Source organism: Cavia porcellus, unplaced genomic scaffold (genome assembly GCF_034190915.1).
Source record: "Cavia porcellus strain 051 isolate PalLab524CR breed Dunkin Hartley unplaced genomic scaffold, mCavPor4.1 scaffold_4, whole genome shotgun sequence".
Classification (NCBI taxonomy): Eukaryota; Metazoa; Chordata; class Mammalia; order Rodentia; family Caviidae; genus Cavia; species Cavia porcellus.
Window position 1 is genome coordinate 99,543,871 of NW_026947487.1, and position 23,749 is coordinate 99,567,619.

Here is a 23,749-nt window from a genome sequence, read left to right on the forward strand (position 1 = left end):
GTGGCTGCACAGGCAAGAACAGGGAATTCCACACCCTTGGAATGACTGCACCCCAGTGTCATTCCACTCCTACCCATCCTGTCGGCCTAACAGGATCTTCACTACACCCACGGCTGTCACCTTGTAAGACTTTCCAACTTCACAGTAGTTCACACACGAAGATGTCCCCCAAACAATGCAGAAGGAAATAGACTGAAAAAGGGGGCTCGAACCCTGGTCTCCATCCGCACCCTACACACTCCATCCGCACATTTCTGGTTCAGCCAGCCCGTATGGTCTGCTGGTGCCTCGGACGCTGTCCGAGCCCCGCCCCACGGGTTCGCACGTGGCCCCCGCCTGACCCAGCGCCTGGGGGCGGAGTAGGGCGGGGCGGGCGGCAAACGCAGCACTTTCACGGCTTGGACAAGCCTGCAGCGGCCGGGCCGAATGCTGAGCCCGGCCGAGACTGCGCCATGCAGGAAGCGCCAGCCGCGCTGCCCACGGAGCCAGGCCCCAGCCCCGTACCTGCCTTCCTTGGCAAGCTATGGGCGCTGGTGGGCGACCCAGGCACCGACCACCTGATCCGCTGGAGCCCGGTGAGGGCTGGGGCCCTTCGACACCCCCAGTGGTCCCCGGGGTCCCTCCAAGTCAGTGAATACCCAAGCCCACCCATCGTCCACTTGGGACTGGGCTGGGGGTCCCTCGAGTCCTCAGTACAGGTAGTTCATCTTGGAGGGGGTGTGTGAGCTGAGGATGAGTCTGAGTCGGCTTCCTCTAGGACAGAGGAAGGATTAGGGGCCTCCTGGAGACTTAGAGCCCCAAGAATCTCCTAGTCATTTAGTTATCACTCCTCCCCGTTGACAGATCGGAAAACAGGCCAGGAGAAGGTAAGGGCCGGCTCCAGCTAGGTCAGGGTCACATCGCAGCTCTGGCTCAGGCTCACATCGTGGTCCGAGGAGGACCCTGGGTTGGCCTCTGCTACTCCCTTCTGAGAACCAAGACTGGGTCGGGTAAGGGCTAGGGACCCAGTGGTCGCCCTGGGCTGGGCCCCAGAAGGTCCTGGCCTTGCCTTGTTCCATACCCCTATGAGCGGCAGGCTCGACCCCAGAGTGAATACGCGCGCCTCAGCGCTGATTTGGTGGCGGGCGGGCGCCGCTCATGGACTCTGGTCTCCACCCGCACTGCGGGCGGGCTGCGTTCTCTGTAGAGCGGGACCAGCTTCCTCGTAAGCGATCAGAGCCGCTTCGCCAAAGAAGTTCTGCCCCAGTATTTCAAGCACAGCAACATGGCAAGCTTTGTCCGTCAACTCAACATGTGTGAGTCCCTTGAACCACCGGGCAGGGAGTGGGTGTGGGTGACTTAGTGCGGAGGGTGGGGCTACTCAGACCCCCACACCCCACTCCCTAGATGGTTTTCGGAAGGTGGTAAGCATCGAGCAGGGTGGCCTTCTCAGGCCAGAGCGTGACCACGTCGAGTTCCAGCACCCGAGCTTCGTGCGCGGCCAAGAGCAGCTACTGGAGAGAGTGCGGCGCAAGGTGAGGGAGAACCTTCTGAAACCAGGAAACCCAAGTGAGGCCTTTGGGCTGCCTGGCGTGTTCTAAGTGAGACGCTGCTGCCTTTCATCCGCAGGTGCCCGCGCTGCGCGGTGACGACGGTCGCTGGCGGCCGGAAGACCTGGGACGGCTGCTGGGCGAGGTGCAGGCTTTGCGGGGAGTGCAGGAGAGCACCGAGGCGCGGCTGCAGGAGCTCAGGCAGTGCGGGTGCCAGGAAGACAGGGCAGAGGGGAATCTGGTTGAGAGGATGTGGTAGCCAGGGGTTTCTGGGGAGCCCCTGCCTCTCTTGGGCCTTGGCACCTCTTCCAGATAATTGGACCCTGTGGAACCCTAGGATGGACCACGCTGGCATCCCAGGGAATGCCAACTTCATCATTCCATGGGGGTGGTGACTGGGCAAACCTTCAGAACCCTTCGGAAGCCTCAGCGGCCTCCCATCCCTTCTCTCAGGCAGAATGAGATCTTATGGCGAGAGCTGGTGACACTGAGGCAGAGCCATGGTCAGCAGCACCAGATCATCGGCAAGGTGCTTCCCCCTCCCACTCCTGGGCAACCTCCCACCCAGCCTTCCTTAAACCCACCTGGACCTGGACCTGCATCATACAGTGGGGGGAGGGGTATGCTAAGTGTGAATTAACCCTTTGCTTTCTCTTCAGCTGATCCAGTGCCTCTTTGGGCCACTTCAGGCAGGGGCCAGCAGTGCAGGAACAAAGAGAAAGCTGTGAGTGAGGAAGCCAGGGACACTCACTCCCACTACCAGGACTCTGCCCCAGAACTGGCAAAGACCCCCTCTCCTCCTTCACCAGAATTCCTTATCCCCCCCTTCCTTGCCTGTACAACTATCCTCATGCAGTCTAGGGCTTTCTCCCTTATCCCCCATCTCTACTTTATGGGACTCCAACTGCCAGATCCTCCTATTCCAGGACCTTACCCCACATTCCAACCCCAGCAGTCCCTTCCCCAAAGTACCCTAACAACAGAGAGCTTAAGGCCCAAACCATACTCCCTCCTCTACCCCCAAAGGGCCCCCATCTCTGGGTGGGGGGAGCCCCTTCCATTCCAGCATGTGACTGATGCCTGGCAACAGGCCTCAGCTTTGCTGACTTGGCTGCTGGGGCCTGGGGGAGGGAGGGTGGGAGGGAGGGAGAGAGGAAAGTGAATGCTGAGAGGCAAAGGGCCTGAATCTGCCCCACTCCAGCCTGCTCATCCCACACAGGTCCCTGATGCTGGATGAAGGGAGCTTATGTCCAACACCTGCCAAATTCAACACCTGTCCCCTTCCTGGTGCCCTCCTGCAGGACCCTTTCTTTATCCAGTCGGTAGGGGTTTTCCCTCCCTTTTCCTAGGGTATAGCTGGGATTATGGGAAGTTCCTACTCTTCTCCATTCCCCCAAAAGGTGGAAGCCAGCCTTCCTATTACCAGACCTGGGCTCCCCAGCATGGACTGCCCTCCCTTCTCAAACCCTGCCCTTTAGATCTGGTTCAGGTGGGTGTTGGCTGGGTTCTGGCCTTTCTTGTGGCTAGAGGTCAAAGGCTGGGCCTAGCCTTTTTAATTTACAGCCCCTCCCCGAGACTTCCTTGGGCCTTAGCCCTCACAGGGCCAGGGGCCCCATCATCTCTGACATCCCAGAAGACTCTCCATCCCCCGAAGGGCCCAGAACTTCTCCTTCTGGTGGTAGCAGGAGGTAAGGGGGGCAGGGGCTGCCTCTGGGGAACCTTCTAGGGGAGGGCCTAGCAGCCCAGATGGCTGTGGGGGTAGGAGAAGAGAACAGTGCCAGGGTCTGGCTGAAGCTTTTCTCTGGTACAGGGAGAAGGGCCTGGCACTGCTCAAAGAAGAGCCGGCCAGTCCAGGGGGGGATGGCGAGGCCGGGCTGGCCCTGGCCCCAAACGAGTGTGACTTCTGCGTGACAGACCCCCCACCGCTGCCTGTGGCTGTGGTGAAGGCCATCCTGGAAGGGAAAGGGAGCTTCAGCCCTGAGGGCCCCAGGAGTGCCCAACAGCCTGAACCAAGGGGCCCCAGGGAGGTACCTGACAGGTGAGCAGAGCCCTTTCTTGACAATGAACCTTGTGGGCCTCTTTCACAGATAGATGGGCACTCACAGCTCAAGAGACTGCCCTGTGTTATCTGCCCCTTGGTGGTTGAGGGGAACATTGGATACCTGATTTCTCATAGTGTGCTCCTAGGAGCATCTGCATCAGAATCCTCTGGAAATTGGAGACTACTAGTCAGGTCTCTCATCGCATCTGTGGTAGGACTCAGGAATCTGCACTTCCAATGAGTTTGCTGGAGTGATTATAATACACAATAGTTTAAAAACCACTGATATTTACACTGGCACAGAGAGGGGAACATATCCCATGACCTCAGGTCCCAGGTAGGAAACAGAGGCACTCTGTATGTGTCCCTGCTCAGAGAGAGGAATGTAAATCCTGATACACCCAGTTCCTTGAGCTGGAGGACACTGCAGCCTGCAGGCTGACAATAGTTCTTCGTATACAGGGGGCCTTTGGACCTGGAGCAGGGGAACCGAAGCCCAGAAAGTCAGCTACCTCCAATGCTGCTTCGGCCTCCCCCTGAGGGGATAGAGCCCGCAGTGTCCATGGATGTGAGTACTCCTTTGGTGGGGGTAAGGGCATGGGCATGGGCATGGGACCCAGTGGGGTCCAGCTGGCTATGCAGCCTAGGAGGGCACCATTGACTCAGAGCTTTTCCCAGGCACTGGGCTCCAGCCTCCAAGGACGAGAGTGGTCCCTCTTGGACTTGGACATGGCGCTGTCCCTGGTAAGATGGGGGTGGGGCCACACCCTCTGGTCCTTGGCATCTCAGTGAGCCAAAGCCATGTCTAAGGATGGCCCCAGCGAACCTTCAGCTTTCTTCTTCAGCTACTGGGCTCCTCCCAGCTGCTTCCTGGGGTTCTCCCATGCAGGTGCAGCCCTTGGTTCCAGAGAGGAGTGAGGCTGAGCTTGGGGTCAAAGGGCTGAATTCTCCAAGTCCAGGTAATGGTGGTCCAGGGCTCTGGGACCCTGGGCAGAGCTACCAAGTTTGGGTGGGATGGGCAGTTTGAGTTGTGCAGGGCAAGCCCCTGGATTCAGGCTGCCCTTAGAGCCTTCTGAGCCACCCATCCCTTCACCATTGAGTGAGAATGGGAAGGTTAAGAATGGAAGCTCATCTTGAGTGAGCACAAGTCAAACTCTGGGGTCTTACCCTTAAAAAAAGGAGAAATGCTCTTCTGATGACAGCCTCACTCCTCCTTAGGAAAAGACCCCACACTTGGGACTCCACTCCTGTTGGATGTCCAGGCAGATTTGGGAGGCCCAGCCCTTGCTGTGCCAGGGGCTTTAGCCATTTACAGCACCCCTGAGAGCTGGGCCTCCTACCTGGGCCCAGGGGCCAGTCCCTCCCCTTGAGACCCACACACCTCTGAAGCACTCTGCCTGAGGAACCCTTCTGTGACAGCATACCCATTTTGGCTTCCTGGTGCCCCCTGGGGGGGTGAGCGAAGCCCCCTCTTCTGGTAGCCTCTCTCCTTCACCCTATACATAAACTGCATTTTTTTCCTGTTTGTGGTCTCTTTTCTTTATTGACCAGGGAGCACAGGAGTCCTTGGGAGGAGGTCACTTTGCCTTAGTAGAAGCATTCAGAGCCTAGGGCTTTAAAGGAAGAATCCCTGGATAGTGGGGGGTGCTTGGAGAGCTGACCTAGCTAGCACACCTGTCTAAATCCAGGATTGATCCATGATCACTGCAGTGTGTCTCCCTACATTCAGCTCCACAAAACATGTCCTCCGTAACCCTAAACAATTCTTTGAACTTCATCTGTAAGAGAGGAGTGGACAAGAGGACAGATAAAAACTGGGCACTGACGCAGGACGCATGGGGCTGCGGATCAAACTGTAGCCTCCCTGGTTGTGTACAGGTGTACCTTAGGTTGGGGTTGGCTGAGTGACCTATATGTCTGTCCCGAGTCCCCAGCCAGAGTGACCCGGGCAGCCAGGCTCCCAGCCTGGAAGAACGCCCCCTCCCCCTCAGTTCCCGGCAGCCCTGCCCGCCCCGCCCCCATCACAGCTGCTGCACCAGTCCCCATCCCGCTCTGCCCTTTCTGCACTGTCATCTCCTGCCCCGCTGAGGCAGGACCCGTGAGTGAGGCCGCCGGAACCGGGATCCTCTCTCTACTGGAGGGGGAGGGAAGGGAAACAGATTGGACAGAATCCGTGCCTCACCATCAGCCGCAGCTCTCGCAGGTCTGTGAGCCCCGCCCTTCCGCAAGGCTGTAGCTCCGGGACTGGGTGGTTGGGAGGTCAGGATACCCTTGTGGCTGCGCATGCGCAGAGGCTTCAGCGGCTCCTAGGACCCTCGCAATCAGCAGCATACCCAGCCAGCTGAAAGGGGGCGGGGGCAGCATCTAGGCCTGTCCCTTGAAAAAACGGGTCACAATCAAAGTTATTTACCTTACAGTTAAGAGAATCTCAAAAGTGATTCTTTAATTAGCAGTAAGACACAGGGTAGGAATTGATGTAAGGGGTGGGGGGAGACGGCAGATATAGCTCAGTGGCACAGTACCTCCCTGGGAAGTGTGAGGTCCTGAGTTTGATTCCAGGTACCTCTTTTAAAAAAAAAAAAAAAAAAAAAAACCAAGGCTAACAACAGGGCAATTTTTTTTTTTTTCTGGTCTTTTTCGATACCAGGGATTGAACTCACTACCACACACTTGCAAGAAAGGCGATTTTTTTTTTTTTTTGGTCTTTTGTCCTTTTTATTGGTGCCAGGGATCAAACTCACGACTGCCTGCTTGCAAGGCAGGCACTTATGCCACTGAGCTAAATCCCCAGCCCCAAAGGAAGCTGCTTATGCCGCTGAGCTAAATTCCCAGCCCCAACAACAGAGCAATTTAAGGAGTAGAGAGCAGGAGAGACCAATCCAGTCTGCCCCCTGCCTCTCCACATTTAGAAAAGATTAGGAGCTAGAAAAAAAAGATGATTAGGAGCTGACCCCTCTCCCTTCTTGTGCCGGTGATGGAGGAGTCTTTGAAAGCCTCTCCTGTGGAGAGCAGGGGGTTCTCCTGCAAGACAGTGAGGACTGTTCATGCAGTGGTGAGGGCATGTGCTGTCCACTGAGATGCATGGAAGAAGTTGCCTACCCTTGAATACTCAGGCATGGAAGTGGACAAGGGAACGTTTGAGACTTGGAGGCCAGGTCCACAACCTGGAGGCAGGGAAGGATGTTCCAGGTCTGAGGAAGAGCACCAGTCAAGGTTCAAAGTGCCAGGGACAGACCAGGCATTTGGCACACACTTGTAATCTCAGCACTTGGGAAACTGAGGCAGGAGGATCGCTGCAAGTTCAAGGTCAGTCTGGGCTGCATAGTGAGACTATGTCTCAAAAAAAAAAAAAAAAAAAAAAAAAAAAGTTCCAGGGACATAGTTTTTCCTCCCAGGACTGAGGAGCGGAAGGAAGAGAGAAAAAGTCTGGCTGTCCAGGGTAGTGAGAGGTGGCTAGAGCAGCCAGACCAGATAACTTGGATTCCCTCAGGTTATGGACTGGAGATAGGTGGTTAGGCCTGACATTATTGGACAGGAGACTTCCTTATAGTTCAGCCTTTACTTGGTCTCTCTGAGCTCATCTCATCTATAAAATGGTAACAATAAATCCTACTCCAGCAGTTGCCATAATCACCACACTGAGGGCAGCACTAGAATGGGAGTGAGGGGGGGTTACAGGAGATGAGGTGATCATTATGGTACCGAGGGGCAAGAGTTAATGGAGACTGAGAGGCACTGTCATAGATGGAATATGAAGGAGACAGAGGAACAGGGGTCTGGTTTCATTTGGTTGCGTAGAGAAAGGACTGACACTTGAATATGAGGAATTGGAGGGGTGCTAGAGTATGAAGTGACCAGCCAGGGTAAGCATTGTATGCCACCAGAGCAGTGTTGAACTATGGTATATGTGCCACAGCAGGTTGTTTGTTATCACTGAAGGTTCTAAAAGGCTCGCTATTACTGCAGTAGGGGATACTGAGACCTGGGAGGCTGTGACCAAATGGATGAGGAAAGGAGGTAGACAAAGGACACCGAAAGGAAGAGGAGACCTGGAAGGATGCTGTATGAACAAAATCAAGATAGGTGAATGGGCAGAGATGGGCATGGTCCAGGGCCTGACCTCTTTGCCTCTTAATGTCAAGAGCTGTTTGGGCTCAGTCAGGTCACCCTAGGGAATGGGCGGTAGTTCTTGGCTGGTCATAAATGGATAACACAGATTGATTTCTACACAGTTCCTATTAGTTGGTAGAGACAGTCTCTCAAAATGGGACTTCCATGGAAAAAAAAGTAAAAGTTTAACAAGTATTCCTTGGTAGCTTCATGAACTGGACCCTATGTATTTTAAGGTCAAGCAGTCAATGACTGTGAGTTATTCTAGGCCAGCAAGAAGATAGATCTGATGTCAGATCTTAGTCAAAAGTAGGACTTTGGAGAATTAAGGAATCTGAGGAGCCAGATAGGGACATGGAACCACGATGGGGTTGCAATGTGATCACGGTGCAAAGGCAAGGCCTGCCCTGGAAAATTAGACTTTGGTGTCAAGATAAGGTGACAGAAGCAAGAAAAGGCTCTTAGCTGTTTGTACTCGGTGCAGCAGAGGCTGGAGAAGAGATTATGGAGGTAGGGGGCCTTGATCCAGGGTTCTTCAGGGTCCCAGCAAGAGGTATAAAGCTAAACTATACAGTCAGGATGGGGAGAGAAATAGATGGCTAGGGAAGACCACTGTAAACTATCAAGCAAACCTAGGAGCAATCCTAGGGTTTTCTGCTTGTTGCGGTGGGAAACCAGGTTTGGAAAAGAATTTAGTTTGGATAAACCAAGTTTGAAATGGTCACAGAGTCTACAGGCAGCTGGAGCTCAGGAGGGAGGTCCAGGCTGGGGAGAGCCTGCCGCTGACGTTTAGAGAGGGAAGGAGGAGCCTGAGGAGGACCCAGACAGACGCGGCCAGGGAAGCAAGAGGACAAGTTCTGTGTGGTGGCGTCTCCAGGTCCAGGACTACGGGGCTGTCTGGCCGCTGAAGTGAATTTAGGCCACAGCACTGCTGGCCCTCATTAACTCTCTCCTCCTCCCCAGTGCAGCCCCAACATGGGCAATGTGCAAGAGCGGCCGTCGGAGATTATAGACCGCGAGCGGAAACGCCTAGTAGAGACTCTGCAGGCAGATTCCGGGCTGTTACTGGACGCACTGGTGGCGCGGGGCTTGCTCACCGGGCCGGAGTATGAGGCGCTGGATGCACTGCCTGACGGCGAGCGCAGGATACGCCGCTTGCTGCTGCTGGTGCAAAGCAAGGGCGAGGCTGCCTGCCAGGAGCTACTGCGCTGTGCCCAGCAAACCGTGCACACACCAGACCCTCTCTGGGACTGGAAGCACGTGGGCCCGGGTGAGTGCGTGTGTGGGGCGTGGCCTCTGCCACATAAGGTTTGGGCGTGGCCTGGGGTGGAGCAAAGGCTAAGCAGAGGGTGGAGCTATCCATCCCTCCAAGAAGTTAGCCGAGAGAATACAAGGTAATCCCAGAGGGTAAATTGAGCCTGAGACACTGCTACCCCACTTTAGGCTACCGCGACCGCAGCTATGATCCTCCATGCCCAGGCCACTGGACGCCTGAGGCACCCAGTTCTGGGACTGCATATCCTGGGTTGCCCAGAGCTTCAGATAATGAGGAAGCCAGGGATCCAGAAGGCTCTGGGGCCGTGCAACCAGAGATTGCAGAAGAGCCAGATCTGGAAGCTGAGGCCTCTGAAGAGGCTGAGCCGGGCCAGGAACCTGAGATGGATCCAGAGCCAGAGCCAGAACCTGAACTGGAACCAGAGCCTGATCCAGAGCCAGAGCCAGAGCCGGAGCCAGAGGACTACCAGGAAGGGGACGAATCTGAAGGTGTGAGAGGGCCCAAACCTTCTGAGGACTGGTGGAGGGCATGGCTCCTGAAGTGGGGGGCAGACTCCACCCCCTTGACCACTGTTTCCTTCACCTCTAGATTCCTGAAGGCCGGAGTGCTGACCTGTCTTTCTCACCTCAGCCCAAGCCAGACAGACAGGACCTGGCATCCTGCTGGAGCTACATTTGATGGTATCAAGGCTCCATCTGGCCTGCTGAAAGTGAATAAACTCCAGGGGCTCAGACTGGACCGAGGCTTTTTCCATGATTCTGGCTGTTTTCCCAGAACTGAGGGTGGGTGCATGTCTCTGAGTTCCAGTAACCTGGGCAGCCCTGTGCCCCAGAAAATTCTGCTGCCCAGTCCATAGGTCCTTTCTGTGCTCAGTGGCCCAAGCTGCACCCCAAGGATCCCAGACCCAGATCCCTAGAGGGACAAGGACCTCACCCCTGGATCTTGCTCCACCATTTTTCCTCTCATGAGCCATTTGGGGGCCTGTGTAGGTGGTTCCAAACCATGAGCTTGAGGTAGTAAGAAAAGGGGGACTTCTGTCACTTAGGGAAAGCTTTGAGCTCACAGTTAGATTTAAAAAAAAAAAAAAAAAAAAGGAAATTGGGAGAGACCTTGAGTAGATGAAGCTACACACATTGTTGTGACTGCTCTTTTAATTGCCTGGCTTCCCTCTGAACTGGAAGCTCAGTAAGGGCTCTAACCAGAAACTGGTACACACAAGGCGCTCTATACACATACATAGACTAAACAAGTAAGAACTTTCCTGCTACTTTTCTGAGTCTTACCAATGAGAAAATTAAGGCCCAGGGAGGGAACAGGACTGAGTCAACCTCACAAAGCCGACTCTGAAATAAAACTAGAAACAACAGTCAGCTCAATACCTCTCCCAGTCCAGGAGGGTCTCAGAGTTGGGACAACAAGCCCTAGGGCCTGCCCTTTAGGCTTGATCAGGAGTACTGCCAGGCTACGCCAACTTACCCCACAGAGCAGTTGAGGGTCTGAGCAAAGATATGAGCAGTAGAGGCCAGTGGAAAAGTGAGGGCAGGACCACAGGTAAGCTCTTGGGCTGGACACACAAGGCTTGAAGATGCGCACGCATACGAGTGTCTGTAATGAGTGAGGCTAGGAACAACTGGTACCTTTTAGGAGTGTCCTGTCCCTCTGCTTAACCCTCATGCACCACTTCCTCTCAGCCCCATGAAGTAGAACACATAAATATGAATAAATAAATGACCAGTAAGAGAGGCAAAATACTGGAAAGCAAACCCCAGCCCAGCTGGGTCTCTACTCCACGGATCCCTGGCCCTCTGAGTCTGTATGAAAGCTAGGACCCCAGGCCCAAGCAATCACCCCAGAAGAAGATATCCCAACTGCCATCAGAACCCAGTGAGAGGTAGACAGCACGAATGCTGAAAGAGCACCACGGGCCAGGTGGAGAAGGGAGAGACTAGAGTACTCAATACCCAAAGCCATCTCATGCAAGAGCAAGTTTCTACTCCTAAACCACCCCCCAAATCCCCATCAATGCTTGTCCATCTTGTTCTCAGGTCTCCCTTCTTCAACAGTTTGCCTGACATGCTGCTGCTGGTCCACAGGCCTCAGGAACACCAGCAAGGGACAAAACCTTCTGATATTGCTGCCTCTTCTCCCACGATGCTCCTGGCCTCCCATGCCCCCAAGAAACATCTAGGCTGTGGCAGCAAAGAGCAGACAGCTTCATGTTCTGGGGGCGGATCTAGAGGTTTCTGTCCAGAGCTTTTGCCTGTAGCTGTTAACCAACATCAGTCAGGCAGGAGACGACCCAGCTCTGCCTCATCAAGACGGTTGGTAGCCATGATGTGGTCCAGCTGCTGCTGGTAGCGTTCCAAGTCCTGCATGAAGTGGGGTACTCTGGTGTTATCCAGTACCCCATATGGCCGCAAATGGTCCACATCCTCGTAGGAGACCTGCAGGGAGGAAGCCAAGCCTCAGGGCTAGGCAGAGCTCCCTAGCTTTGAGGAAGCTGGTTCTAGCTCTGCTGATGGCTCATGGCCATTTGGTCTGGGATTCTTTTTTCTCCCTTCCTGATGCACAACCATGTTATATGCCTCTAGGCTTAGTTCTGGGTCTTCATTCTTTAAGCACCTTACCTATGACTTATAACCTCACTCCTCACCAGCCCCCTCAATCTCCTTGTCTCCAGATACGGGTATCCAGCCAGTCCCTGGATATCTTCCAGGCACTTCCTCACATCTAACAAGCATTCCTAGATCCCAGCTCCATGTCTTTAGTTACCCAATTCAGGTTCCAGTGTGTGCAGGGGTCCCTGGTCTCACCCTCTCACTCAGTCAAGGTGACTGCTGAAATAAAGGGATTCCACTCTATGGACTTTTTTTTTTTTTTTGAGACAGGGTCTTGCTATGTAGCCCGGGTTGGCCTCAAACTCGTAATAATCCTTCTGCCTCAGCCTCCCAAGCACTGGGATTGCAGTTTGAGCCACCAGTCCTAGCCTCAAGATGTCTTTAGTTTTCCCCTCCTCTCTAGCCTCATGGCTGTTGTTCAGTCAGGCCAGACCACCATCAAGGCTGGGAGGGTGATGGGAGGAGCTCTTCCTCTTGCTCCGTACTCCCTTTCCTAGGCTTCTATATCCAGCCTACCTCCCATATGACATCAGAGGGCGCCTTCTAAAGCCTCTGGCTTCTCACTGCTTTGGATGATGTCTTTCCTCAGCCTTGCACAAATGCCCAGCATGAGGAACTTGTTCCTGGATATTACTCCAGTGTCCTTCCACAGCCCTTCCCGACTGCTCCTTTGGGCTTTGCAATATAACATCTACACACGAATCTGCAGGCTAGGTCAGGCACCTGCTCGTGGCTGTCAGACTGTCATTTCATCACCTCTGCTAACCTCCATCCACATTCCTCTCACCAGTCCATACTAGCTGGTTGGTGCCTCTAAAGGCTTAGCCACTCACCTTGCCCAGAGAGGTCAGCAGTGGGAAGTTGATGGTTTGGCGGTGCCGCAGAATGCGCAGGATGCCATCCAGGTACACCTGGTCCTTGCTGAAACAGCCTGTGAGGACTGAGTCATGAGACCTTGTTCCAAAGCTCTGCCCCTTACCCTGCCCAGTTCAGGCCCCGCCCCTGTATTGGGCCCACCTGGCTTGGAGGTGTCTGTCTGGCCACGCTTGGCACGCACACAGTACTCCCAGCGCACGTTAGCATCTTGCACATAGCGCTCCAGGTCTTGGAAGAGCTGGTGGAAGGACATGTGTGCAGCACGGTGGATGGTGTAGTAGAGCAGAGCTGCACGCCACAGGAAAGGCTGCTTGCGGAACAGCACGCTGTGCAGGCTGGCTAGGCCCTCCTCAGTGGGGTTGGCTGGCCGTAGCCCATACTGCACCCGGCCCTCAGCGCTGTGCCAAGGCTGTTGCGCGTTATTCACGCCTCGAAGGTAGTGAGTGCCTGCGGGAAGGCAAGGGTAGAAGGCAACGCTAGGTGGCAGTGCATCTGGAGGACACACCAGGCGAACCTCTAGTAGCAAGTCTTGTATCTTCATGCCCCCAAAATCACACTTTTACACAAATTTTCCCCAGCCCCAAACACATACTTACCCAATCTGAGGCGCCATGGAGACTCTCCTCAGGTGAACCCACATTCATACAGGCTTACATGCATGAATCCTCCCCAATCCATCCAGGGCTACACACTCAAACTCCCCCAATTTATACTGCCCCAGCCCACTTAGAGACAGTCAAGGAACACACACCACTTGGTCCCCACACCCCAAGTGCCCATATCAATCATTTGGACAGTCATGTTGATGCCCCAGCAAAACCACTTCTCGCCCAGAGCAACAGGATTCTTGATAAGGGAGGAGACAGAAAGGAATAGTGATTAGTGTCCTCTGCCCTCCTTCCCGGCTATCATGTCCCCTCCTAAACTGGGCTCTATATGTCCCTTACTAGAATCTGGCCTCCCATCCACATTGGACTCTCCCTCTGGCTGGTGGGATTCTCCTTCTGGCCTGCCAGTGCCTCAGCAGCCTTCCTCTGTCAAGGAAATCAGAGGAATTGGAAGGAGAAAAAGACACCCCAAAGAAACAAGAAATGAAGGTGAGTAGGTATGTTCTGGCCTACCTCTGTGAGCAAGAGGGAAGAACTAGCTGCTCTGGAGAGAAAGAGGAAAAACAAAGGAGGGGGTTACGGGGACCCTCATCACCTCCCCCACACTCAGGCCCCTCTCATCCCTACCCACTCCCAACCACACCCCCAGCCTGACCTATCTCATGCCGCAGCATGCCCTCCAGCCAGTACTGGCGGGCTCCCGTCAGGTTGATGGCCAGTGTGGGTCGGCTGTTTTCCACCATCATCACTGCCTGGGACAGCAGGTCCTCACTCAGCTGCACCACAATCTGCAGGCGGCAGTATTCTGAGCCATGGCTAGCAGCCCTGGGGCCAGTTTGCAGGCAGGCCCACCCACACCACAGAGGTGCCAGACTGGGCACTGGCTAGCACACCCACCCTTCACAACCCTTGATTATAGCCAGCTCCCACCTTCCTGGGGCAGGGATCTGTCTGGAATTACCACCTAGCCAGGTATATAGCTAAACCTGGGCCTACCCAATCTGAATTTGGGCCCTGCAGGTAGGGCAAGCTCACCTCCCCAACGCAGCCCTCCTTCTGCATGTATTTGCGCACAGTAGACCAAATCTGGCACTTGGTCAGCAGCTGGCCCCCAGTGGCAGCCTCAAAGTGTTCATAGGTACCAAACTTCTCCAGAACAGCCTCAATGATGCCAATTGCCTATACACAGAGCCAAAGTAGCCAGGTCAGCCTGATTCCCTTAGGAAGTCAGGACCAGGGTGAGGTAGGCAGGTTGGACTCACCTGATGAATGAACTGTCCAGAGGCCTCACAGTACTTCTCCAGCACAGTCGTAGGCATGGGCTCCTGGTACTCAAACTGTGGATTGTAGGTATAATGGGACTGGAAAAATTTTTCCCGTTCGTGGTCCATGTTGGTTGGTCTCAGGGCCACTAACATACAGGGACTCTTGCCAATTCCATTGCCTACATTCCTTCGAGTCTTAGCAATGTGAGGCAGGGAGGCTGCAGATCGCAAGGTACCACCACCTGGCTCCCGTCCACGTGGGGCACGACCCTGGCTGCTGCGTCCCCGATGACCAGTACTATTTACAGAATAGGTGCTCTCACTACGACGCATGTGGCCACGGTGGCCCAAGGGCTGCTTTGAGAAAGGCTGCTGTTCAGGCTGGAGCTGCAGCACAGAGGGAACTGCCAGAGCCAAAGGCGCAGCCAGGGACTGAGGCCAGGGGTACAGCCGTGTCCCATCTCGGTCTGAGGGCTTCAGCCTACGGTGCAGGGACAGGGGACTGGTAGAAGGAGGGCTGGGAGGTACCCGCTCATACACCTGAGCCCCCGAATCCAGCACCATTCTGTCTTGAAGATCACATCCAGCCTGTTGCTTGGAATCCCCACACTGTTGACCTCTGAGGACACAGAAGGGCATATGGAGACCAGCATGAGTCTCCAGTCATGAGTCTCCAGCAGGAGTCAAAGGAGCAGCAGCCCCTATGCTCCATGTGAACCCTTCTGGATATTTAGAGGGTCTGCTGTGTCCCACCCCAGCACAGAGTCCATTCCTTCTTTTTTCTTTTTTTTTTTTTTAATCGGTACCGGGGATCGAACTCATGACTGCCTGCTTCTAGCAGGCTTAGTCAAGTAACCTGGGCTGAGCAAAACAATAGAGAATTGTTTTTTGTTTCGGGTTTTTTGTCTGTTTGATTGTTTTTGTTGTTGTTTTGTTTTGTTGCTTTTTTGAGATAGGATCTTGCTTTTTAGTTCAGGATGGCCTGGAACTCATTATTTAGCCCAGGTTGGCCTCAAATTTACAACAATCCTCCTGCCTCAGCCTCCCAAGTGCTGGAATTACAGGCATGAGCTACCCATACCCAGCAAGAGGGTGAGTTTTATATACTGACGTAGGTATACTTACTGGAATGCCCTTAGTCTGTGAGCTCTGGAGGACTGAGGCCCTACTTGTGGTTCTAACCTCTGTGCTCAGCACTTACCCAGTGCAAAAGCTGGCAAAGTGCATACTCAGCTGGCTGAATATAGGCGAGGAGCCTCCAGAGGCTGCCTTCTACAGATGGCATCATCTCAATCCCGCACCACCCTTCCCACCTGCCTCTGCCCACATCCCACTGCCCATTTTGCCTCAGTCAACTGGAATGCTTGTATGCTTCTTGTTTACACCAGCTCCCACCTGAGATGCCCTCTCTCCGCTGGACCATCTGTTCAAATCCAAGTTAGAATCTGCTTTTGGAAAGAAGAGGGGAACTCACAAACCCAAACCAATCTCTGGCCTGTCTCCTGTGTGAGACATCTTTTCAGGGGTCATCCAAGGCCAGTGTCAGGGCGCTTACTCCTGACACTGTGCCAGGGCTAAGCCCAATATAACCTCTCCCTGGGCTGGGGATTTAGCTCAGCGGCATAACCACCTGCCTTGCAAGTATGTGGTCATGACTTCAATCCCTGGTACTGATAAAAAAGAAAAAGACAAATATATATATATATATATAAAACCTCTCCCTAAAGACTGATTGGCAGCCCCAGGCTCAAAGCTCCCTTGCCTGCACAGGAACTCAGTTCCAACATTTCTCTGTTTTCCAACATCATCAATCTCTTTCTCATCCACTGGATGAATACATGCTGTTATTGCTCCATCTTAAAAAATAAAACCTTGTAAAAAAAATAAAACCTTGTGATTCTCTCCTTGAGATCCTTTAAGAGGTATCTGAAACTGAATATATTACATAGAGTTTTTCCCTCATATAAGGTGTGGGACACTCTCATCAAATTTCTGCACAAAAACCATGTTACTAAAAAAGCCACTGCAGTACATCTCTATAAAACAGTCAACCACCCATCCCGTCCCGTCTCCACAACTCTCACTCCTGAAATTATTGTTCCCTATAGAAGTTATCACTACCTGAAATATACTGCAGTAAACGTTATGCTCAAATACTTGATTATGTTTTCTCATTTCCAGTGTTCACAATTGTGGCCCTAGAACTCAAAACAGTACCTGACTCACAGCAGCTGCTCAATAAATCCTCCCTTCTCAGAACTAGAACCTTTCTTACCCAGCCCTTTGTTTCTCCTGATCTTCCCCCTTTTCCTTTACCTTGCTTAGTGATCAGCTACTTGAAAAAGATTTCAGATCCCCAAGCTTCATTCCCTGCAACTAAATGTACACTTCCTGGACTCACTTGTCTCCAAACCATTACCTGGGCCAAGCCCTTCTTTCATTTGACCTACCTCCTCTCAACTACCAGGATACACCTGTTTCTTTCACATGTCTGCACTTTCCGCCAAGAATGCCCTCACAATACCTCCCTGGAGTTAAATGCTTAACTATCTTTCAGGGCGGAGTTTAGATCTCACCTCCTCCAGGATGCTTTCCAGGCACCTAAAAGGTCCCAGTTTCTTGATGGGTATATATATCGGTACCGGGGATGGAACTCACGACCACACACTTGCAAGGCAGGTGCTTATGCCGCTGAGCTAAATTCCCAGCGGTATGTATTTTTTTAACCTCCCTAGGTTATCACCGTTGGTGCCTAAGTCCATGTCCCCCCACCATCCTCTAGGGCAGACACTGGTTTGACTCACCCTCATAACCCAAGCACCAGCAATAGATGCAGAATGAATGAAGACTGGGCGGGGGAGGAACCTGACTACTGAAGGCGGGGTCTGGTGACAAATAAGAGGGTGTGGCCTGCACCAATAAGAAACCCCTGGGAGAAGGTAACGTGGAAGAAGAGCCAATGGGGACCGAGTGGCCCACGAGGGGCGTAACCTGCAGCCAATAAGCGGCGATGGATAGCAAAGAGCGTGCCCAATAGAGGGCGGGGCCAGGAGACAATGGCGTAAGGGGGTTTCTGGCAGATCAAGAAGGGTCGCGTCGCCAGTCTTGTATCGGCTTTTGCTGTGTAAAAGGAGAGTTAAGTCCGCGTGCCGCGCCCCTACCTGTTCGCTTCTTTTCTTTCTGCCCGTGGTTCCCGTTCCGCAGAGTCGGTCGCCCACCTCCTAGCCCGCGAGAGCAGACGCAGTTGTCGCACACTCTCGGGCGCGCGCACGCTCATAAGAAAGCGCGCGGATTCACGTCAGTCTCCGCAGCGGCGCGCACCGAAGACCACCGTGGGCCGGGCCAGGCAGGGCTGAGGGGGCGGGGTTTGGCATCTCGCCGCCCCCCCGCGCGGGAGTGTTGCCTTAGGCCCGCTGCTTTCCGGCTTCCCCGGCGACTCCGTGGAGGTACCCGGGTCGCAGAGACACCACCTCAAGGCCGAGGGGTAAATATTTGAGGACCTCCTCTACACAACCGGCAGGAGTCCGAGTGCTGTGCACCGCAGTCCACGCAAAGGGCCGATGTTTGGATAGGTGCGGCGCTGCCCGTAAAGCCGACGGCGGCGAGGATGCCTTGGACTTGTCACTGCTTGGAGCTCACTAAGCTCCACCAGCACTTTTATTTCACCCCTCCCAACCCGCCTTCTCCAACACAGATATTCAGGCATAGGGCGGGGGAGACAGACTTTATTCCGCAGGGACTGGGCGTCAGGAGCAGAGCCCTGAGAGGCAGGTGGAGAGGGAAGGCGTAGGCGCCGGCACGAGGCTGAAGAGTGCGCGGCGGCCCGTGAGGGGCGAGGGCGGCGGGCCGGCCTCCAGTGAGCTGAGAACCGCCTGGCGCTGCTCTCGAGACACGTCCCCGCGGAGATCCAAGAGGGCCGAGACGTGGTCTTCGCTGCGGGGACGCCCCCCCCCCCGAGGTGCGTCAGCCCCGCCCTTCCCCTCCCGGGCTCCTCCCCCGCTCCGTCACAGCCCCCAGCACCTCACGTCGGGAAACTGTTGCTGCAGGCTTGCCACCTCCAGACCAAGCAGCGTTGGGTCACAGAGGTTCAGCAGTTCCCTCACGGCCAGTAGCACCGGCGTGCAATGCGCGCTCTCCTCCAGGCCCTGGGGACGTTGGGGTCGAATTTTTAGCCGGGCCTTCGCTCCCACTCACCACACAGATTCTCCTGTTTGCACGTTCAACAACCGCTCACCAAACTGAGGAAAAGCTCTTTAAGCTGGGTGGCATCGTGCTGTAGGCGCTCGGCCGCCTGGGCCCTCTCGTCCGCGCTGCGGCACACGAGGCGGCCTTGCATCAGCGCATGTAGATACTGCACCACCACGGTGCGCTCTGCCTCGGCCAGCAGCACCTGCAGGGAATGAGATAGGTCTAGATCGCCCTTTCCATCCACGTTCCCCCGCCTCAGTCTTTCGCCCTTCGCACCTGAACTGCGGGGTGCCGAACGCGCCTGAAGTCACGGCAGAAGTTCGATGTTTGCTTGTACACACAGTCCAGCAACTCAGAGCTTGATAGCCATTGGCGCGAAGGCAGAGCCGCGAACAGAGGCTAGGGAAGAAGAGTGGGTTGGAGACCAGGTTGGAGAAACGATCCAGATCTGGCAGTCCCTGCAGACCCCCTTACTTACACCATATCTCCACCTCCCACCCACATTTCGATGAGAAGGAAGTCTCACCCGGAGCTCCACCTGCAGAGCCTCCAACACCAGGCGGCAGATCCTCTTCTGTAACTCGTCCAGCCCTGCTTCCACCGGAGCCAAGACCCCGGGAGCCACTCCGTCGAGGTGCAGGACAGTCAAGGAGGCGCTGGACCGACCAAAACCTCGACTTCAGGACCAAGGCCAAGGCCTGCACGGCCCTCAGCCACTAGGGTGCCACCTGCTGGCGCAAGTATGTGGCGGAGGAGGGCGGGGAAAGGCAGTGTCCTGTAATTCTGAGGCTTAAAGTTATCTGTCAAGACTAGGAGGGATGTGTTCAGCAGCTACAAGAGAGACACCACCAAGCAGAACCTGCCTCGAATTCATAGTGTGACCATGAGTAAATCATTCTTTCTGTTTGTTTCCTCATCCATAAGAGAAGTAAAAACCACTTGTCTGTCCTTCCTATCTTCAGCACAAACAGCATAGCATCCAATAGGAAGAGATTTGTTTTGTCCACAACAGTAACCCCAGACATTACCTGGCATTGAGTGGAGCATTGATACATATTTGTTGACAGGATGAGTAATTGTCACTGTGTGCACCTTATCTCCATTTATCTTATGTGACTCACAGACCAATCCATTATTACCCACGTAATACTAATGAGAAAAGTGAGACTCAGGTAACTTCCTCCAAGGACCTGCAGCTAGTAATTAGCAGAACTAGGATTATAACCCCTTCGTGTGTTACTAGGAACCCAGAGTTCCTAGAAGCCTAGTGTGGGTAGAAACATACGTTGTACAAATGAAGTGGCATTAGTGAAGGTAGCTTTTGCTTGGGAGCGGGGAGGGCGTCTAGTACCTCAGTGCTGATTGGTGGTTGAGGGCAGCCAGTAGGTAGGACACATAGTGAGGGGCTGGGGCTTCCCCATTGAGGTGGTCTTGGGAGAACTGGATCAGAGCATCACCGAAGCTGCAATGGGCAGAGCGGCTCTTCAATTTGTTGCTACTTTGATGCTTCCACAGGCCCATTCCCCATACTCCCATCCCACTAGCAAGTACTTGTTTGGAGGAGCCCTTTCCCATTGGTATGTCCTATCCATTCGAAGGCCTTTTGGGATCCCCTGGGAGTGGGTACATGCTTGCCAGACCTCCTTAGGAATGTGCCCAGTTCTGATAGTGCCATGTCATGCACCCGGTGCTGCAGCGACTCACTGACCATGCTGGTCAGATGAATGTTCTCAGCCAGCATCTACAGGCGGGAACAGACAACCATCAGCAAAGCTCCTGTAGTCCTGCCCTCTTTTCCCTTCCCTATGGGGATGCCCACCTATCTGATCACTTTCCCACCCACCTGCAGTACAATAGCTGGCATTGGTGAGTGGTAGAAGCCAGAGGCATCTGTGTTGGGCTCCTCCTCCCGGCCCCACTCAGCTACCTCCCCATCCAGTGCCTTCTGTAGCCACTGGGCCACACTTGCCTGGAACAAGAAGCGAGGGACAGTGGATGGGATACAGGATGGCACTGATCTAGCCAGAGATAGGTAGACATAGGATTCTACAGATAAATACTGCAGCCAATGGACAAAGCATCTCTCTGTGCCCTGACTACTCACCTGGACTTTGATCACAAATGTTGCCTCCAGCTTTTCAATGTTCCCCAAGGTCAAGAGGGGCTCCAGCTGAGACACATCAGCCTCAGGCCCCAACTCCAAGCCGCCCATCATTTCCTGCCTGAACATAGGTGGCCCAGCATCACACTGAGCCCCCAACCTCCAATCCTCCCACTTTTTACTGTCTCCAAGACACTGACCCCAGGTACACATGCAGCGCCCAATGTAGCAAGGCGAAGGCATCAGCAGCTCCCAGCTCAGGCCCTTCAAGGAGTTGCTGCAGGCTGCGGCGAAGGCCATTGTGCAGGGTGTGGGACCATAGCTGGACCACGTTGTAGTGTGGCGGGCAGCAAGGTGCTACTAGTGCCTCAGCTGTGGCCAGCTCAGCAGGCAGGGCCACCTGCAGAGCCTTCAGCCACTCTGCTAGGGACCCTGGCTCAGGCAGCACAGTTGTTCCAAAGTGGACCTGCTCCAGACCTGCTTGTAGTGCCTGCAGACAGCGCTGCTGCCAGTCTCGGGGGACCTGTCCCGGTGGAGTTGAACGCCCAGCCTCCATCTCTGCTACCCGAATAGCAGCCACCAGCAGGGCTGGATCTGTCCGTGCCAGCTGTCCTGCAGCCCCTGCAGCTGCCTCCACAGCATGGCCCAATGCCTCAGCCAGATGACCCAGCCCCTGGAAGACTGGCAACTCCAGGCCCCCCAAGGATACCCATGCCTCCTCTTGCAGCTGCTCCAACTCCCGCAGGCTCACGTATGCCTCCAAGAGTTTTTGGGCATCGATCAGCATCTTTGTTTGGGTCACTGAAGCAGGCACTAATGAAAGAAAGGAGACAGCCTTGGGTCTGAGCCTTTCCATCTGTTTAATGGGTATAGTAAGGGATACTGAGACCCTGAGACTGGGTGATGTATGAAACATATAATAGCCATTACAGTATAGCATTGGCCAATAAGAAAAGATTCAGGCAAAGTTTTAGAGGTTTGGTAGGTCAGATGAAAATCAGTGAGCTAATGGAATATAAGAAGCTCAAAGACATTGAAAAGGTGGCAGAAAAAAACTGAGGGCTATACTAGTTGCTGTTCACTCACTCTGCTCAAGAAATATGCTGGGGCCCCACAAATGCTAAGCACTTGCTCTCCCAGTGATTTATATTCCTAGCTCTTTTTCATTTTAGTATATTTTCTTTGTTTTTTTTTTGAGATGGAGTCTCCCTATGTAGTTCAGGTTGGCTTTGAATTCACTATGTAGCCTAGGCTGGCCTTGAATTCTTGTCGATCCTCCTGCCTCAGCCTCTGGAGTACTGGGATCACAGATTGTGCCACCATATCTGGCTTCCCCCAGCCCTTTCAACATATTAACAACCAAGTTATCCAGAGAAATATGAAGGGAATCCATCCTGATTCAAACAGCCCAAGCTTGAGAACCTCAGGATGAGCTGATTTTGCATTCTGCTTCATATGCTTCTAGGGCTCATGTGTCTTCATGCAATCCCCTATGAGTGCCCCAGCCCCTTGATCAGTGATGGATGTTTAAGGACTGACTGTTGAAAGCTAAGGCCCAGGATTCTGCAAACTCACCTGCCTGCAGCCGTGGCAGCAACTGAGATAGGGCCTGCAGCTGCTTGTGCTGGACAGCCTGCTCCCGCAGGGCCTCTAGGGCCTTTGAGGCCTGAGCCATGTCCTGGATCAACCCATGGGTCTGGCTCAAGGCTTCACGGGCTCCTTGCACAGCCTCAAGAGCCTGGGACAGCTGCCACATACCAGTTTGCACACCTTCCAGGTATGACTGCACCACTGACTGTGGAGAGACGTAACTAATGAGGCCTGGCCATACCTGAAGCCTACCCCAACACTGCTGCCCCCACCCATGCCCACCTTGATGCGTGCTTCCAGGAAGCAGGTACGCTGCACCTCACGGCTCCGGTACTGGCCCAGTCGGGCCAGTTGTTCTGGCCGGTAGAAGATACCTGAGGCCCACTTGAGTGCTGCACCTCTGGCCAACTGCTCTGCCCTCTCTTGCTCTGGCCACTCAGGCCCTGGGCAGTAAGAGCCTGGGCAGTTTTGTGAGTCAGAAAGGGCCTGGAGCCACTGACCCTACTGCCTTTCCTAGTCCTCAGCATGTCCCTGGAACAGTCTACTCCTTACTATCCCATAGAGCTCCAGCCAGACCTGGCAGGGGAGACCCAACTCCACCATTCACATCTTTCTTGCCATCATCCCTCCCACAGCCCATCCAACAGGCTCATACCAGAGGAAAGTGTGGGCTGTGTTTTGTCCTTGACTGCTGACTCCATGACAGACCTGGAGGAGCAGGAGCTGAGGTGGGAGTGGGGGCAAGGGTTAGGGAAGAATGGGTATTCCCTTGGGCTGCTATCTCTGCCTGGGCTCTTCTGAGAAAGGAGGGAGGTGCCTGCCTACCTGCTCAGGAAATGAGAGTGGTGGTGTGATGAGGAGGCACCTGGCAGGCCTTTGCTGAGGGGTTTCTGGGTTATGCCAGGGAAGGCAAAGTGGATACAGGCTTTACTTGACATCTCTAAGGCTCTGTTTCTGCTCTGAGATGTCCAGGATAGTTTAGGAAAGGACTTACCAGCCTTAACCAGGCGTCTGGTTCTCCCTCCTCTGCTAGCAGCCTTGGCCTTGGGAATGGCCTTTTCCCCTCTGCAGTGCTGGCAACGCCTTCCACTGCTCCCAAGGCCTGGGTGACTTCAACTGCTTTGGCACACAGCAGCAGAATTCCTTTTCCCAAGGAAGCTTCTCACCCACTTCCTAGCCCAGAAACCCCTTCTTTTCTCCAAGGCCCCTCCCCTAAGGCAGAAAGGAAGGAAGCTGAGTCTCTGGTGCTTTATTCCCAACAGGAAAGAGCATCTGCACTGAGGTGGGGAGGGCTGGGCGCCACTTCCGTAGGGATGGGGGCAGGGATGTGTTCGCTGTGTTGACCAATTCTTATTTTTCCTTGTGGATTTTTAAAAAATTTTATTGGTATATTTTAGATATGCATAATGATAACATTCATCATAGGAAATTTGTGCCTGTACCTGATATACATTACTTCTTTTTTCCCATTCCCCTTCCCTCCCTTTAACCCTTGCTTCCTTCCTTATTTACAAAAGCTTTGTTTCCATTTTTCCCCCTTCTGTTCT

The 23,749-nt window shown here is 54.0% G+C and overlaps 4 protein-coding genes across 12 annotated transcripts; 2 read left to right on the top strand and 2 right to left on the bottom strand.

The window, feature by feature from the left end:
- The first annotated feature begins 96 nt into the window (after positions 1-96).
- Hsf4 (heat shock transcription factor 4) lies at positions 97-5,095 on the top strand. Of its 3 annotated transcripts, none has more exons than XM_003472032.4 (13): positions 97-575; positions 1,187-1,295; positions 1,387-1,514; positions 1,609-1,733; positions 1,983-2,058; positions 2,189-2,253; positions 2,749-2,858; positions 3,086-3,217; positions 3,444-3,567; positions 4,033-4,138; positions 4,249-4,314; positions 4,460-4,529; positions 4,789-5,095. In XM_003472032.4, the coding sequence occupies exons 1-13, from the start codon at positions 273-275 to the stop codon at positions 4,938-4,940; spliced, it is 1,566 nt and encodes a 521-aa protein (XP_003472080.2). In that variant the 5' UTR covers positions 97-272; the 3' UTR covers positions 4,941-5,095. The 3 variants fall into 3 exon arrangements, with proteins under 3 accessions (XP_003472080.2, XP_003472079.2, XP_063103553.1); XM_003472031.4 differs by having other exon boundaries at positions 2,749-2,851; positions 3,093-3,217; positions 3,340-3,567; XM_063247483.1 differs by lacking the exon at positions 1,187-1,295 and having other exon boundaries at positions 524-575; positions 2,749-2,851; positions 3,093-3,217; positions 3,340-3,567.
- On the top strand, positions 4,249-9,694 carry Nol3 (nucleolar protein 3). 3 transcript variants are annotated; one of them, XM_063247486.1, is made up of 5 exons: positions 4,249-4,314; positions 4,460-4,529; positions 8,644-8,950; positions 9,124-9,444; positions 9,545-9,694. In XM_063247486.1, the coding sequence occupies exons 3-5, from the start codon at positions 8,656-8,658 to the stop codon at positions 9,550-9,552; spliced, it is 624 nt and encodes a 207-aa protein (XP_063103556.1). In that variant the 5' UTR covers positions 4,249-4,314; positions 4,460-4,529; positions 8,644-8,655; the 3' UTR covers positions 9,553-9,694. The 3 variants fall into 3 exon arrangements, with proteins under 3 accessions (XP_063103556.1, XP_013010286.1, XP_005004712.1); XM_013154832.3 differs by lacking the exons at positions 4,249-4,314; positions 4,460-4,529 and adding an exon at positions 5,593-5,773 and having other exon boundaries at positions 8,649-8,950; XM_005004655.4 differs by lacking the exons at positions 4,249-4,314; positions 4,460-4,529 and adding an exon at positions 5,595-5,773.
- Positions 9,695-10,089: 395 nt separating this feature from the next.
- On the bottom strand, positions 10,090-17,882 carry Matcap1 (microtubule associated tyrosine carboxypeptidase 1). Of its 3 annotated transcripts, none has more exons than XM_003472029.5 (7): positions 17,485-17,882; positions 14,321-14,942; positions 14,094-14,237; positions 13,714-13,846; positions 12,592-12,897; positions 12,408-12,505; positions 10,090-11,400 (listed from the first exon to the last, which is right to left on the bottom strand). In XM_003472029.5, the coding sequence occupies exons 1-7, from the start codon at positions 17,598-17,600 to the stop codon at positions 11,236-11,238; spliced, it is 1,584 nt and encodes a 527-aa protein (XP_003472077.2). In that variant the 5' UTR covers positions 17,601-17,882; the 3' UTR covers positions 10,090-11,235. The 3 variants fall into 3 exon arrangements, with proteins under 3 accessions (XP_003472077.2, XP_023421760.1, XP_063103554.1); XM_023565992.2 differs by having other exon boundaries at positions 14,321-14,395; positions 17,485-17,623; XM_063247484.1 differs by lacking the exon at positions 17,485-17,882 and adding an exon at positions 17,128-17,467.
- A 150-nt stretch (positions 17,883-18,032) lies between these two features.
- Exoc3l1 (exocyst complex component 3 like 1) lies at positions 18,033-23,410 on the bottom strand. Of its 3 annotated transcripts, none has more exons than XM_013154822.3 (14): positions 23,197-23,410; positions 22,858-22,925; positions 22,485-22,660; positions 22,188-22,407; positions 20,813-21,425; positions 20,616-20,733; positions 20,355-20,480; positions 20,152-20,252; positions 19,863-19,973; positions 19,038-19,167; positions 18,788-18,910; positions 18,558-18,713; positions 18,344-18,468; positions 18,033-18,256 (listed from the first exon to the last, which is right to left on the bottom strand). In XM_013154822.3, exons 2-14 carry the CDS (start codon positions 22,901-22,903, stop codon positions 18,070-18,072), a joined length of 2,232 nt encoding a protein of 743 aa, XP_013010276.2. In that variant the 5' UTR covers positions 22,904-22,925; positions 23,197-23,410; the 3' UTR covers positions 18,033-18,069. The 3 variants fall into 3 exon arrangements, with proteins under 3 accessions (XP_013010276.2, XP_063103551.1, XP_063103552.1); XM_063247481.1 differs by lacking the exon at positions 23,197-23,410 and adding an exon at positions 23,028-23,190; XM_063247482.1 differs by lacking the exon at positions 22,858-22,925 and having other exon boundaries at positions 23,197-23,405.
- Positions 23,411-23,749: the final 339 nt, after the last annotated feature.

What these genes read in the sequence shown, in the direction of transcription:
- Hsf4 (XM_003472031.4), top strand. Translation starts at nt 273, where the DNA reads ATGGTCTGCTGGTGCCTCGGACGCTGTCCGAGCCCCGCCCCACGGGTT. An exon ending in CGGCTGCAGGAGCTCAGGCA is followed by an intron (nt 1,734 to 1,982) that starts GTGCGGGTGCCA and finishes CCCTTCTCTCAG; the next exon opens with GCAGAATGAGATCTTATGGC. An exon ending in GCTGAATTCTCCAAGTCCAG is followed by an intron (nt 4,530 to 4,788) that starts GTAATGGTGGTC and finishes ACTCCTCCTTAG; the next exon opens with GAAAAGACCCCACACTTGGG.
- Nol3 (XM_063247486.1), top strand. Translation starts at nt 8,656, where the DNA reads ATGGGCAATGTGCAAGAGCGGCCGTCGGAGATTATAGACCGCGAGCGG. An exon ending in CTGGAAGCACGTGGGCCCGG is followed by an intron (nt 8,951 to 9,123) that starts GTGAGTGCGTGT and finishes ACCCCACTTTAG; the next exon opens with GCTACCGCGACCGCAGCTAT.
- Matcap1 (XM_003472029.5), bottom strand. Translation starts at nt 17,600, where the DNA reads ATGAGCGTGCGCGCGCCCGAGAGTGTGCGACAACTGCGTCTGCTCTCG. An exon ending in CTGGACAGTTCATTCATCAG is followed by an intron (nt 14,238 to 14,320) that starts GTGAGTCCAACC and finishes CTCTGTGTATAG; the next exon opens with GCAATTGGCATCATTGAGGC. An exon ending in GACAGACACCTCCAAGCCAG is followed by an intron (nt 12,506 to 12,591) that starts GTGGGCCCAATA and finishes CAGTCCTCACAG; the next exon opens with GCTGTTTCAGCAAGGACCAG.
- Exoc3l1 (XM_063247481.1), bottom strand. Translation starts at nt 23,140, where the DNA reads ATGTCAAGTAAAGCCTGTATCCACTTTGCCTTCCCTGGCATAACCCAG. An exon ending in AAGAGCTTTTCCTCAGTTTG is followed by an intron (nt 18,469 to 18,557) that starts GTGAGCGGTTGT and finishes CAACGTCCCCAG; the next exon opens with GGCCTGGAGGAGAGCGCGCA. An exon ending in CAACAGTTTCCCGACGTGAG is followed by an intron (nt 18,257 to 18,343) that starts GTGCTGGGGGCT and finishes GCGTCCCCGCAG; the next exon opens with CGAAGACCACGTCTCGGCCC.